We start from the raw sequence: 14,052 nt of genomic DNA, 5'->3' as shown, positions 1-14,052 counted from the left end.
ATCTCCTGCTGGCCCCACTATGGACTGGACTCTCACACTATTATGTTAGATCCACTATGGACTGGACTCTCACACTATTATGTTAGATCCACTATGGACTGGACTCTCACACTATTATGTTAGACCCACTATGGACTGGACTCTCACTATTATGTTAGATCCACTATGGACTGGACTCTCACACTATTATGTTAGATCCACTATGGACTGGACTCTCACTATTATGTTAGATCCACTATGGACTGGACTCTCACTATTATGTTAGATCCACTATGGACTGGACTCTCACACTATTATGTTAGATCCACTATGGACTGGACTCTCACACTATTATGTTAGATCCACTATGGACTGGACTCTCACACTATTATGTTAGATCCACTATGGACTGGACTCTCACACTATTGTGTTAGATCCACTGTGGACTGGACTCTCACTATTATGTAAGATTCACTATGGACTGGACTCACTATTATGTTAGATCCACTATGGACTGGACTTTCACAATATTATGCTAGATCCACTATGGACTGGACTCTCACACTATTATGTTAGATCCACTTTGGACTGGACTCACACTATAATGTTAGATCCACTATGGACTGGACTCTCACACTATTATGTTAGATCCACTATGGACTGGACTCTCACACTATTATGTTAGATCCACTATGGACTGGACTCTCACACTATTATGTTAGATCCACTTTGGACTGGACTCTCACACTATTATGTTAGATCCACTATGGACTGGACTCTCACACTATTATGTTAGATCCACTATGGACTGGACTCTCACACTATTGTGTTAGATCCACTGTGGACTGGACTCTCACTATTATGTAAGATTCACTATGGACTGGACTCACTATTATGTTAGATCCACTATGGACTGGACTTTCACAATATTATGCTAGATCCACTATGGACTGGACTCTCACACTATTATGTTAGGTCCACTTTGGACTGGACTCACACTATAATGTTAGATCCACTATGGACTGGACTCTCACACTATTATGTTAGATCCACTATGGACTGGACTCTCACACTATTATGTTAGATCCACTATGGACTGGACTCTCACACTATTATGTTAGATCCACTATGGACTGGACTCTCACACTATTATGCTAGATCCACTATGGACTGGACTCTCACACTATTATGTTAGATCCACTATGGACTGGACTCTCACACTATTATGTTAGATCCACTATGGACTGGACTCTCACACTATTATGTTAGATCCACTTTGGACTGGACTCTCACACTATTATGTTAGATCCACTATGGACTGGACTCTCACACTATTGTGTTAGATCCACTATAGACTGGACTCTCACACTATTATGCTAGAGCCACTATGGACTGGACTCTCACACTATTGTGTTAGATCCACTATGGACTGGACTCTCACACTATTATTTTAGATCTACTATGGACTGGACTCTCACACTATTATGTTAGATCCACTGTGGACTGGACTCTCACTATTATGTTAGATCCACTATGGACTGGACTCTCACACTATTATTTTAGATCTACTATGGACTGGACTCTCACACTATTATGTTAGATCCACTGTGGACTGGACTCTCACACTATTATGTTAGATCCACTGTGGACTGGACTCTCACTATTATGTTAGATCCACTGTGGACTGGACTCTCACTATTATGTTAGATCCACTATGGACTGGACTCTCACACTATTATGTTAGATCCACTATGGACTGGACTCTCACACTATTATGTTAGATCCACTATGGACTGGACTCTCACACTATTATGTTAGATCCACTATGGACTGGACTCTCACACTATTATGTTAGATCCACTATGGACTGGACTCTCACACTATTATGTTAGATCCACTGTGGACTGGACTCTCACTATTATGTTAGATCCACTATGGACTGGACTCTCACACTATTATGTTAGATCCACTGTGGACTGGACTCTCACTATTATGTTAGATCCACTATGGACTGGACTCTCACACTATTATGTTAGATCCACTATGGACTGGACTTTCACAATATTATGCTAGATCCACTCGAAGTATATGTGTGTGTGTGTATATATATATATATATATATAATAAATAAATAAAAGGCACATTTAACAATACCAAATAACTGGTAGTATTATGGTCACAATACCATAAATAAACGTTTTATTGCTTGTGTTGTTTCTAGCTAGTGGAGTGGCTATCTTAGCTATCAGCATGCCTCCTCCTGCTTGCTCTTCCTCTGTACAGGCATGGCACATTTCTGCGAAAACATGGAGGTCAGCGTTTTTAAACTTTCATTTTTGTATCAAAATATCACTTTTGCGTGTGAAAAAATATATATATATATCAAAAGTATTAGAACAGCATTTTCCGGGCAGCACGGTGGAGTGGCTAGCGCTCGTGCCTCATAGTGAGAAGGTCCTCGTCCTCGGTTTGATTCGCGGGCTCGGGATTTCCTGGGTTGTACGTGTACTGCGGCTAGGCTTATTGGCTAGAGAGTGAATGTGAGTGTGAATGTATCCGTGTTGGCCCTGCGTTGATGTGGCGACTTGTCCAGGGTCTACCATTCATAGTAAAGTTCATATACCGTATATTTCGGATTATATGTCGCTCCGGAGTATAAATTGCACCGGCCGAAAATACATAATAAGGAGAAAAACATATGTCGCATTAGAGTATAGGTCACATTTTTGGGGAAAAAGTATTTGATAAAAGCCAACAGCAAGAATAGACATTTGAAAGGCAATTTAAAATGTCTAAAGAATAGTGAACAACAGGCTGAATAAGTGTATGTTATGAGGCATAAATAACCAACTGAGAACGTGCCTGGTTTTCACGGGGCAAACAATCTGTCACTCCTAATCGCTAAATCCCATGAACTCTTCTTCCTCGGTGTCGCTTCTAAACAACTCTGCCAACTCCAAACAGTGTTTCCCATAAACTGCCACGATACCTGTGGCGGTGGGGGCGCGGCTATGGGCGTGGTCAGCATGACATCATCGGGTAATTTGCATAATCCGATTGTAGCTGAGAGGCTCCAGCGCCCCCGCGACCCCAAAGGGAATAAGCGGTAGAAATGGATGGATGGAGTACAGTGATATACATTTTTTGAGCCTTTTTAGAGAAAATCATACTTACTAATTAATAATAACAGTTTTGTTTTAAACGTCCATCCATCCATCCATTTTACAATATAATTACAACACTTTATGTACATATTTATATACAGATTTGAACAATAAGTTATTCACCGAAATATATGTATTAATTGTGGTTCTTACAAAAAATATATCTTATAAAAATATAAAAGCTAAAATGTCTCTTAAAGCTCTGCCCCTTTAATTAGTGCATACTGAATAATTACACTACAGCCATATTATTTACCAGCAACATAAAGTGAAACGGAGGCAGAGGTGTCCTGCCACAGTCAGTAACAAATAAACAGAAAACAGTAGTGGTGGTAGATAGACACAAAGCTTCATCAAACATCTGATCCACTGAACAAAGCTCCAAAAATCTTAATCCTACACTTCTCTTTTGTAAAGTAAATGTGAACAGCCTATATGGGCATCTACATCAACTATATGATTTGCCTGAGAAGCTGGACAGGACAAAATAAAATAAAAATTTTTTTGTCGCAGCCTTAATTCTTTCGTGGCGGACCGCCACAAATAAATGAATGTGTGGGAAACACTGCCAAAGGTAGACAATCCTCTTCAATCGGTTCGTCGCTTACGTCAGAGTCATCGTCAGTTGCAGTTCCAATTATTCCAGCCTTTCTGAATCCGAACAAGATGGATTCGCTTGTCACTGGAGCCCATGCTTTGTCGATCCATCCAATGACATCCAGAAAAGTTGCGTGGCGCATTCTCCCGGTTGCCGTGAAGCTGTGCTCTCCATCCATCATCCACTGCTCCCACAGGTTGCGCAGGACTGCCTTAAAGACCTTCTCACTTTTTACAAGTTACCGCCAATGTTGAAATGATCAATTTTCATAGGTACGGAAGTAGTAGCAGGTAGCATCTTTTTTTTCACAATGCACTTCTGCCGTGACACGCCCCCGGCAAATTTGTATTGGTTGACGTGTGTGTGTGTGTGTGTGTGTGTGTGTGTGTGTGTGTGTGTGTGTGTGTGTGTGTGTGTGTGTGTGTGTGTGTGTGTGTGTGTGTGTGTGTGTGTGTGTGTGTGTGTGTGTGTGTGTGTGTGTGTGTGTGTGTGTGTGTGTGTGTGTGTGTGTGTGTGTGTGTGTGTGTGTGTGTGTGTGTGTGTGTGTGTGTGTGTGTGTGTGTGTGTGTGTGTGTGTGTGTGTGTGTGTGTGACGATTGCTGATATACGCCTAGTCTTTTACGTGAATGACATAAATAATATTATTTGATATTTTACGGTAATGTGTTAATAATTTCACACAAGTCGCTCCAGAGTATAAATTGGCCAAACTATAAAAAAAAACGGCGATTTATAATCCCAAAAATACGGTAATAAAAAATTGACTCTGCTTCTTAAAAAATCTGAATTGATTCAGAACGGTGAAATCTGAACTGGATATACAGTACAGGCCAAAGGTTTGGACACACCTCCTCATTCAATGTGTTTTCTTTATTTTCATGACTATTTACATTGTAGATTGTCACATCAAAACTATGAATGAACACATGTGGAGTTATGTACTTAACAAAAAAAGGCGAAATAAATAAAAAACATGTTTTATATTCTAGTTCCTTCAAAATAGCCACCTCTGATTACTGCTTTGTACACTCTTGGCATTCTCTCGATGAGCTTTAAGCACACCTGTGAAGTGAAAACCATTTCAGGTGACTACCTCTTGAATCTAACTACAGTAGCTAGATCGAAATGTTTTATCACTAAAAAAAAAAAGTGTTTTCAGGAAATAAGTTCCTAGACACGAGGGCTTTAAGGGCAAGACCCAAAGGATTTAAATCAGAGCCAATAATAGGAAATGATTGACAAATTGTATTATTATTACATGTTTAGTTAGAGTTGTCCCAATACCAATAATTTGGTACGGGTACCAAAATGTATATCCATATTTTTTGGTAAAATCTGCATTAATTTTATGTTTAGAAAAATTATATTTTTGGATTTATATTACAGGATATACAAATGACCTAATATAAATATGTATTTCCATTTCCATCCTTACACTCTAAACAACCAACAAGTGAGAAACTGATCCAGTTTGCTAAGTATCGTCTAATACTTTAAAACTGTATCTAACCCATCCTTTTTCTCTTTTGTCAGCTGGTGGGTGCTCTCTTTCTCGCCGCTACCGTGTGGGTCTTATTGGACACTTCAGGACTCAAACATGTCATTATGATCAACCCCCTGCTGAACCCTACCATTTATGGCTTCCTGATCTTGGGAGGCGTGCTCTTCCTTCTGGGCATCGTGGGATGCACCGGGGCCGCCCGTGAAAACAAGTTTTTGCTCATGGTTGTAAGTCAACAATGATGATGATATTGTGCACATGTTCAGGGTTCTAACTTGAGATGGTAGCCATGGGTACTATTGAGCTCCCATAAGTGGAGTACATTCATCCATTAGTGGGATTTTGTTATGCAGTCAACAAAACAAAAATTACTTTGCCTAACACCGTATTTTCCGGATTATAGGGCCCACTGCCGATGAGCCGGTCTTTTCAGGTCTATTTTCATACAAAAGGCGCATTAAAAGGGTGGTATTATGATTTTTTTCTAAATGTAAAACACTTCCTTGTGGTCTACCTAACATGTAATGGTTTTTACATCAAAATGGTCCCTGCATACTTTGACTTTTAAGTATGTTGCCCTTGGTGGAAAAAGTTTACGCACCCCTGAACTAAAGTAAACACAGTTAAAAAAAATTTATAAAGCTAATCTTACTACATTTTGGAATTTGCTAGTTTTGTTGACACTTTGTGTTATTGAATGCGACAATTGTATTTCTTTTTTTAATTAAGTGGCTTGTGCACAATAATCAAACAGAGGAAATTAGCATCACGGCTAACGGAGAAATATTTTCGGTTCATTATGAGACTGTGGTGGTACATAAACCTAGCTAGCTAGAGATATTGGCCCCAAAATCATTGAACAAGTACAGGAACAGCTAGCTAGCTTGAGTGGAAGTCTGCTGGAGTAGTCTACAGTCATACAGTAAATATTAAACTTAAATACCATAGATCAAATATATTTACCTCAGTAATGTCATCAAAACTTACCTGACTGGATGAAGTCATTGGGCTCAAATACTAGTGTGGCCTCAATAGCCCTGCTGTAGTGTGTAGCATGCTGGCAATTATCTGCGCATGTGATGGAGGAATGCACCGTGAAGGGTTGAAATTCTACTGAATTTGCATAAACCAGGTTGTTTTAGCTAATAATAATGCTGCAAGTTCTAGCATGTTGTATTCAATATTTATTCCCATTAATTACCCATTATTCCCGTTAATTCCCATGGAAAGTTTCCAACTTTGAATATTCCCGGAATTGTGCAACCCTACTCCCGAGTGCATTCTTTTTGAGGGAATCTTAGCCATTGGGACACAGCGGTGGTGAATATTGTCTGGGCTTGGCAGCTCATCCGCCGATTGCCTATCAGATAAAAAAAAGGCAACTATCTTTAGTTCGGTGTGAGTGTTGCAAAGTTTCACACCAACAGTTGGGGAGCACAACCAACATTTAAAAGTGCACTAAGTGGTTGATAAAGGAGCTGGATGTTGCCCACTCTTAATTTAAATGCATTTACTGCCACCTTGGGGAGTTAATAAAAATGACATGCCAGTATCTTTTTTTGACTTGGCACTAATTAGAGACCCTGGGGTTTAATTGCATTGGTAGATCCTAGAACAGGGGTGTCCATTACGTCGCGTGCGGAGGGCATTAAAAAAAATAGACCTGAAAATTTAGCGATCATCGATCTTCAAGACGACATTTTCGTCACTTGATTGACATTCACAGCTTACCCGAGGGTCTTGTTAGACTGGCTGCTGTTAGCTTATTATTAAGAAAAAATGACCGACAGGAAGGCGAGAAACACTTTTTATATTTCAACAGACTCTCGCGGCGTACCTGCCGTCAAAACTCTTAAAGACCGACTGCACAGTTCCTATCTTCACAATAAAGGCCTTTAATCTGCCTGCGCTAACAAAATAAGAGTCTCAAAAAGCTGGCATGCAAACGCTAGCAAGCTACGGAGTTTGCCGCCTGTATAAAAAGGAATATGGAAGCTGGACAAATAAGATGGGGAAAAAGCAACCACTTTCATGTGGTATTGGACAGAAAGGAGGACTTTTTTTCTCCATGGAAATGTGGTTGTTATCACTACTATCTGATTCCAATCAATGCAAGTCATCAGAATCGGGTCACTCTTGTCTTCATGAAAGAAAGGAATTATAACAAAAACTTCTCTTTCATAAATAATCTATATAAATGAGGTAGATCCCCTCCACTTGGTCAGTTGAAAAGTCGCTCGCCTGCAGAAAAGGTGTGGGCACCCCTCTCCTAGAAGGTTTAGAAGAGCACATTTCCTACAATTGGTGTTGAGCTTTGCTGACCGGTGTGCTCTTTTCCCTGTAAGCATCGACATTTTCTACCTCTGATTTGTCTCACTGGTCTGTTTACAGTCGTTCACAGTCGTCCTCTTGATTTTTGTGTTGGAGCTGGTTTGTGCCATCTTGCTCTACAAAAACCTTGGGAAAGTAAGTTAGATTGCTGCATTTTCATTTTCTCATTGAAAGTCATGTGTGTACTAAAACCTTTTGTGTGCTCTTGCCTGTTTCAGCTCTACAAGGACTTCTTTGCAAAAGAACTTAAAGAAAACTATGGAGGAGAAAATGTACTATTTAGCAACGAATGGGATGACATCATGCGCGACGTAAGGCCTGAGCACACTTCTGAGAAATGTACCATGTTTTGGAGCGATGTTTAAACCGGGGAACCTGCTTAGGTCTGTCCCGTTTAAAAGTCCCAGTCCACCCTGGTCTTGTGACTGAAAAGTTCCTGTTATATCAGGCCTGGGAAATGATTTTGACTCGGAGGGGGGCCACGTTTAGACAATATGTCAGGGGGCCGGTATATCTATCTATGTAATAAGCTGTGACAATCTGCTGTACAATGTGTGTAAGGGTCCTATTTTTAGGAACACTAATACAAAACCTCACAATAATGTCTGAATGCTAAAAACGGTATGACAGACCGCCTTAAAAAACGGTCTGTCATAACATTTTGACATTGTAGATTGTTACTGAAGGCATCAAAACTATGAATGAACACACGTGGAGTTATGTACTTAACAAAATAAAGGTGAAATAACTGAAAACATGTTTTATATTAGTTTCCTCAAAATAGCCACCCTTTGCTCTGATTACTGCTTTGCCCACTCTTGGCATTCTCTGGATGAGCTTCAAGAGGTATTCACATGAAATGGTTCTCACTTCACAGGTGTGCTTGAAGCTCATGGAGAGAATGCCAAGAGTGTACAAAGCAGTAATCAGAGCAAAGGGTGGCTATTTTGAAGAAACTAGAATATAAAACATGTTTTTTAAATGATTTCCCCTTTTTTGGTTAAGTACATAACTCCACATGTGTTCATTCATAGTTTTGATGTGACAATCTACAATGTAAATAGTCATGAAAATAAAGAAAACACATTGAAATGAGAAGGTGTGTTTTTAAACTTTTGGCCTGCGTGCGTGTGCGTGTGTGTATAAAAAATGATAAATATATATAAATTATTTATTTTTATAAATTTGAAATTCAACTATTTTTCAAGGGAGTCCTGGCCAAGAGCCTGCAAAGTTCCACATAAAATGACATCCACATTAAAATGACAGGACAGGTGAAACTGTTCAGGATAACTGAGGCTCTTTCAAATGCTCTGTTTAGATTTAAAAACCTTTTAAGGATTAAAAAAAAGAATTGAGTCAGCTCAGTCTCTTTTTGTAACATGTTCCAAGCACAACGAGCTGCAAAGAAAAACATTTTTTTCCCCCAGTTCAGTGCGAGCAAAAGGGACAGACAGCAACAGCTGATCATTGGATCTCATTGCATAAGAGTCCGTAATCCTGTGTGTAATCAATGTACAAATGTAAGAGGGAAATAGTCCCAGAAGAGCCTTGTAAATGAACGTACCAATGACACCGTCCTAGTGGACAGAGAAGGCCATCCCAACCGAGAGTACAAGTCGCAGTGGTGTGTCATGACTCTAGTTTGTGATGAACCTCAAAGTCCACCATCTGAAGACAGGAACAAGTAGCATTCATATAAAAAAAGATCACCATAATGCGCTGATAAAAATAAACATTTCTTATTACGGAAGAAAAACCCCGATTTAAGTTTTAGTTTCTTCACCAGTTTATCAATAAAAGGTTTAAAAGTGAGAGCGTCAATTAAAATACCAAGGTATATATATTCATGCACCACTTCTATGACATTAGGCCCCTTCCTACGATTAGAAAAGCGCATAACTTTTGTCTTGTCAGCATTGAGAACCAGTTTTAAGTAAATAAAGTGAATTCTGTACAGCAACAAAAACTTTCTGCAGGGAGTTAAAGGCCTACTGAAAGCCACTACTACCAACCACGTAGTCTGATAGTTTATATATCAATGATGAAATCTTAACATTGCAACACATGCCAATACGGCCGGGTTAACTTATAAAGTGACATTTTAAAATTCCTGCCACACTTCCGGTTGAAAAACTCCTTTGGATATGATTTATGCGCGTGACGTCACAAAAGCAACGGAAGTGGTTGGACCCCATCGGCCTCTTGTTTTCTTCGACAAAATTCCACATTATTCTGGACATCTGTGTTGGTGAATCTTTTGCAATTTGTTTAATGAACAATGGAGACTGCAAAGAAGAACGTTGTAGGTGGGATCGATCGGTGTATTAGCGGCTAAGTACAATACTGTAATATCTGTGATATTTGCATTAGTGTACTGTGTCTTTAAGGGTTTAGGGAACGCGCATGCGCGAGTGAGTTGGCGGAGAACTTGAGTGTGTGAGCGTGAGTTTTGGCTAACAGCAGCTCGTGTATGTGTGTGCGTTACTTTTTGAACTACAACCAGTTACCGCTTTTTAATAAAGCGATTGAGCAGCGCTTCCTCGTCTGTGTGACTCCTTCTCCACTGCGGGGCATTACAATACTTACAGCAACACAACAAGGACTACTTACTAGCCGATGCTTGCCGCCAAACCCACGGATGAAGTCCTTCGTCGTGCCGTTGATCGCTGGAATGCAGGTGAGCACGGCTGTTGATGGGTTTCTATCTTCATTTGAGAACGATGCTACGCGCTAGCTCAGTAGCTAAGTGTGTCACCGATGTATTGTCTTGGAGATAAAAGTCACTTAAAATGTCCATTTCGCGTGCTCGACTCTCATTTTCAAGAGGATATAGTATCCCAGGTGGTTTAAAATACAAATCCGTGATTCACAATAGAAAAAGGAGAGAGTACATAGTTCTGTGAGGTCTGGTTGCTAAGTTAGCTTCAATGGCGTCGTTAGCACAGCATTGTTAACCTTCACCAGCCTGGAAATCATTAACCGTGTATTTACATGTCCACGGTTTAATAGTATTGTTGATTTTCTATCTATCCTTCCAGTCAGAGGTTTATTTATTTTGTTTCTATCTTCATTTGAGAACGATGCTATCGCGCTAGCTCAGTAGCTAAGTGTGTCACCGATGTATTTTCTTGGAGATAAAAGTCACTTTAAATGTCCATTTCGCGTGCTCGACTCTCATTTTCAAGAGGATATAGTATCCAAGGTGGTTTAAAATACAAATCCGTGATCCACAATAGAAAAAGGAGAGTGTGGAATCCAATGAGCCAGCTTGTACCTAAGTTACGGTCAGAGCGAAAAAAGATACGTCCATCACTGCCTCTCAAGTCCTTCACTGTAACGTTCCTCATCTACGAATCTTTCATCCTCGCTCAAATTAATGGGGTAATCATCACTTTCTCGGTCCGAATCTCTCTCGCTCCATTGTAAACAACGGGGAATTGTGAGGAATACTAGCTCCTGTGACGTCACGCTACTTCCGGTACAGGCAAGGCTTTTTTTTATCAGCCAGCAAAAGGGTGAACTTTATCGTCAATTTTCTCTACTAAATCCTTTCAGCAAAAATATGGCAATATCGCGAAATGATCAAGTATGACACATAGAATGGATCTGTTATTCCCGTTTAAATAAAAAAAATCATTTCAGTAGGCCTTTAACCGCCTGTTCAACGGATGATCCAAAGCAAATAATTGTATCGTCAGCATAAAAATGCATATTGGCGTCAGAGAAATGTAAGAGATCATTGATGTGCAAGATAAAAGAGGGGCCTCAAAACAGATCCCTGAGGCACCCCATTATGAACAGTGACACATTCTGAACAACACTGGGTGCTGTTTTGTAAATAGTTTGAAAACCAAGCGGCCGTATGTTCTGACAGTCCAATGAGAAACCACCTGTGTTTTAAAATAGCTTGGTATAAACGCTTTTTGGGACACAAAAGCACGACAATGATGTCATTTACCACCTTCATTGTCGCAGTGACAATGCTGTGCTTTTTTCTGAAGCCTGATATTAAGAAATAATTGTACTTGAATAGAGGAACTCTTTGATAAGACACATGAATTTGATATTGGCCTATAGTTTGTAAGAACTGCTGGAGGACAAAAGTAGATTTCCAAACCGATGGAATGTCTTTGTTTTTAATTGACACATTAAAAAGGATTGAAAGTGGCTCTGCTGTAAAATCAAACTGCCAGCTTTAAAATTAAAATAAGGCTCAATCAAGTCAGGTCCAGGGGGTTTTCTGTGGTCTGATGTTTTTACAGCTGTATTCACTTCAAGACAACAGGAGCAAAATTAAAGGATATGAGAAATTCTGTACAAGGATTCCCTATAGTTGTCCCGTACGAGTCAAATAGAACCGGACAAGACTTCAATTCAATCATAAACTGGCACTGGTTCCTGAAGTACAAATGTAGGAAAGTTGCTGTGTTTTTTTTCAAACTCAAAATACAATATGCACAAATGGAGGAATTAGCCACAACTAAATAAAGCGAGCAATGGCCAGTTTGGTTATGTTGAGGACCGCTTATGTCGAGACAGTCTGCAGGCGTAGACATAAACCAACCAACGTAACGTGTGGAGTCCCCCAAGGTTCAATCTTGGGGCCGACTTTATTTAACATCTATATGCTCCCACTAGGACAAATCATGCAAAATAATAACATTGACCATCATTGCTATGCCGATGACACCCAAATCTATGTAGCGCTATCACCAAATGACTATCGCCCCATAGATCTTCTGTGCCAGTGCATTGAGCAAGTCAAACACTGGATGTGCCAACATTTCCTACAACTAAATGAAGATAAAACTGAGATAATTGTTTTTGGTGCTAAAAAAGAAAGGTTTAAAGTCATCCAACACCTTCAATCACTGTCCCTGAAAACCTCAAATAAAGCCAGAAATCTTGGGGTTATTTTAGATTCTGATTTACATTTCGACAGTCACATCAAATCAGTAACAAAATCGGCCTACTATCACCTCAAAAATGTAAAGAGGGCTCATGTCAGCTCAAGACTTTGAAAAACTTGTACATGCCTTTATTACCAGTAGGCTAGACTATTGTAATGGTCTCCTTGCAGGTCTTCCCAAAAAAAGTGTCAGGCAGCTACAGCTTGTTCAGAACGCTGCTGCTAGAGTTCTAACAAAGACCAAAAAATGTGAGCACATTACAGCAATTCTTAAATCCTTACATTGGCTCCCTGTACATCAGAGAATAGATTTCAAAATCCTCCTGCTCACATATAAATCACTACATGGTCTAGGGCCCAAGTATATCACTGATATGCTCCCACTATATACGCCCTCTAGATCACTAAGATCTTCTGAGACCAATCTGTTAGCGGTTCCAAGAGTAAACTCAAATCAAGGGAGATCATCATTCAGTCACTATGCAACACATAGCTGGAATAAACTTCCTGAAGATGTCAGACTCTCCCCAACTCTCACTACTTTTAAAACTAGACTGAAGACTTTTATGTTCACCTTAGCTTTCAGCTAAATCTTTTAATCTTTTAACTTTTAACGTCTGCACTGTTTTTATTTTTATTGTCTGCATTTTAATTTTGCTTTTATTTTCTTTCATTTCACTTTGTTGTCTGTGAAGCACTTTGAGTCTGCCTTGTGTATGAAGCGCTATACAAATAAAGTTGCCTTGCCTTGCCTTGCCTAAATATTGTTTGATGAATGTGAACAACAAACTGCAACCATGTCACCTGTCGCGTGTTCTGCTCATTCCAGTTCAAATGCTGTGGAGTAAAGGAGTACAAAGATTTTATGGAAGAGAAGTGGCCACCAGTCTGCTGCCCGTTCAACAAAATTCATAAGAATTGCACAAAAGACGAGATCTTCCAAAAGGTACTTTCTGACATCATCTCTACTTTCAACTACCTTGCATCCACCGCAAATGTTGGTATTGATAGAAAAATTCTGGTTATATATTTTACCATGCAACGTTTTTTTAGTTTTTTTAGATAAAGGAATCGGCTAAGCCCGATACAAAACATATTTCACTGTGTATGAGCATGTCTGGATGTATTGTGTATATGTTGGAGCCTTAATATCAAAATATAGAGCTGTAATGTGTAGTTATAAGTTACTTGTAATTGTATTGAGTGCGGACCCCAGGAAGACTAGTGGGGATCAAATGTTGGAAGGCACACCGGTATTATTGTGCCTAATTTAATGGAATGACAGCACTGTATAGAACAGAGGTGTCAAACTGGTTTTCATTGAGGGCCACATCGCAGTTATGGCTGCCCTTAGAGGGCCATTTGTAACAGTAAATATAGGAGTATAAAGATTTGCCTCATGATATTGTTACACATATGCATTTATTGATCTATAATCTGTACATTTTGCGGTAAAACAAATGGTACATTTGACCATAAAATCTGTTTCTTTTTACAGTGTGTTACTGTAAATGGAAAAACACTACGACTGTTTTTTACGGTAAAATTCTGGCAACTGAGCTGCAAG

The 14,052-nt window shown here is 39.5% G+C and overlaps 1 protein-coding gene across 4 annotated transcripts in view; it reads left to right on the top strand.

Annotated features, from left to right (window-relative positions):
- LOC133641848 (tetraspanin-18B-like) overlaps nucleotides 1-14,052 on the top strand; it is a 179,611-nt gene that overhangs the window by 154,487 nt on the left and 11,072 nt on the right. For all 4 annotated transcript variants that reach the window (XM_062035917.1, XM_062035920.1, XM_062035919.1 and 1 more), the window contains 4 exons: nucleotides 5,275-5,469; nucleotides 7,634-7,708; nucleotides 7,792-7,884; nucleotides 13,315-13,431. In XM_062035917.1, coding sequence (XP_061891901.1) covers nucleotides 5,275-5,469; nucleotides 7,634-7,708; nucleotides 7,792-7,884; nucleotides 13,315-13,431 — 480 coding nt within the window. The remainder of the gene's footprint in view (nucleotides 1-5,274; nucleotides 5,470-7,633; nucleotides 7,709-7,791; nucleotides 7,885-13,314; nucleotides 13,432-14,052) is intronic.

The sequence above is a fragment of the Entelurus aequoreus genome, linkage group LG24 (assembly GCF_033978785.1).
Source record: "Entelurus aequoreus isolate RoL-2023_Sb linkage group LG24, RoL_Eaeq_v1.1, whole genome shotgun sequence".
NCBI classification, from domain to species: domain Eukaryota; kingdom Metazoa; phylum Chordata; class Actinopteri; order Syngnathiformes; family Syngnathidae; genus Entelurus; species Entelurus aequoreus.
This window is presented reverse-complemented; position numbering and strand designations above follow the sequence as displayed.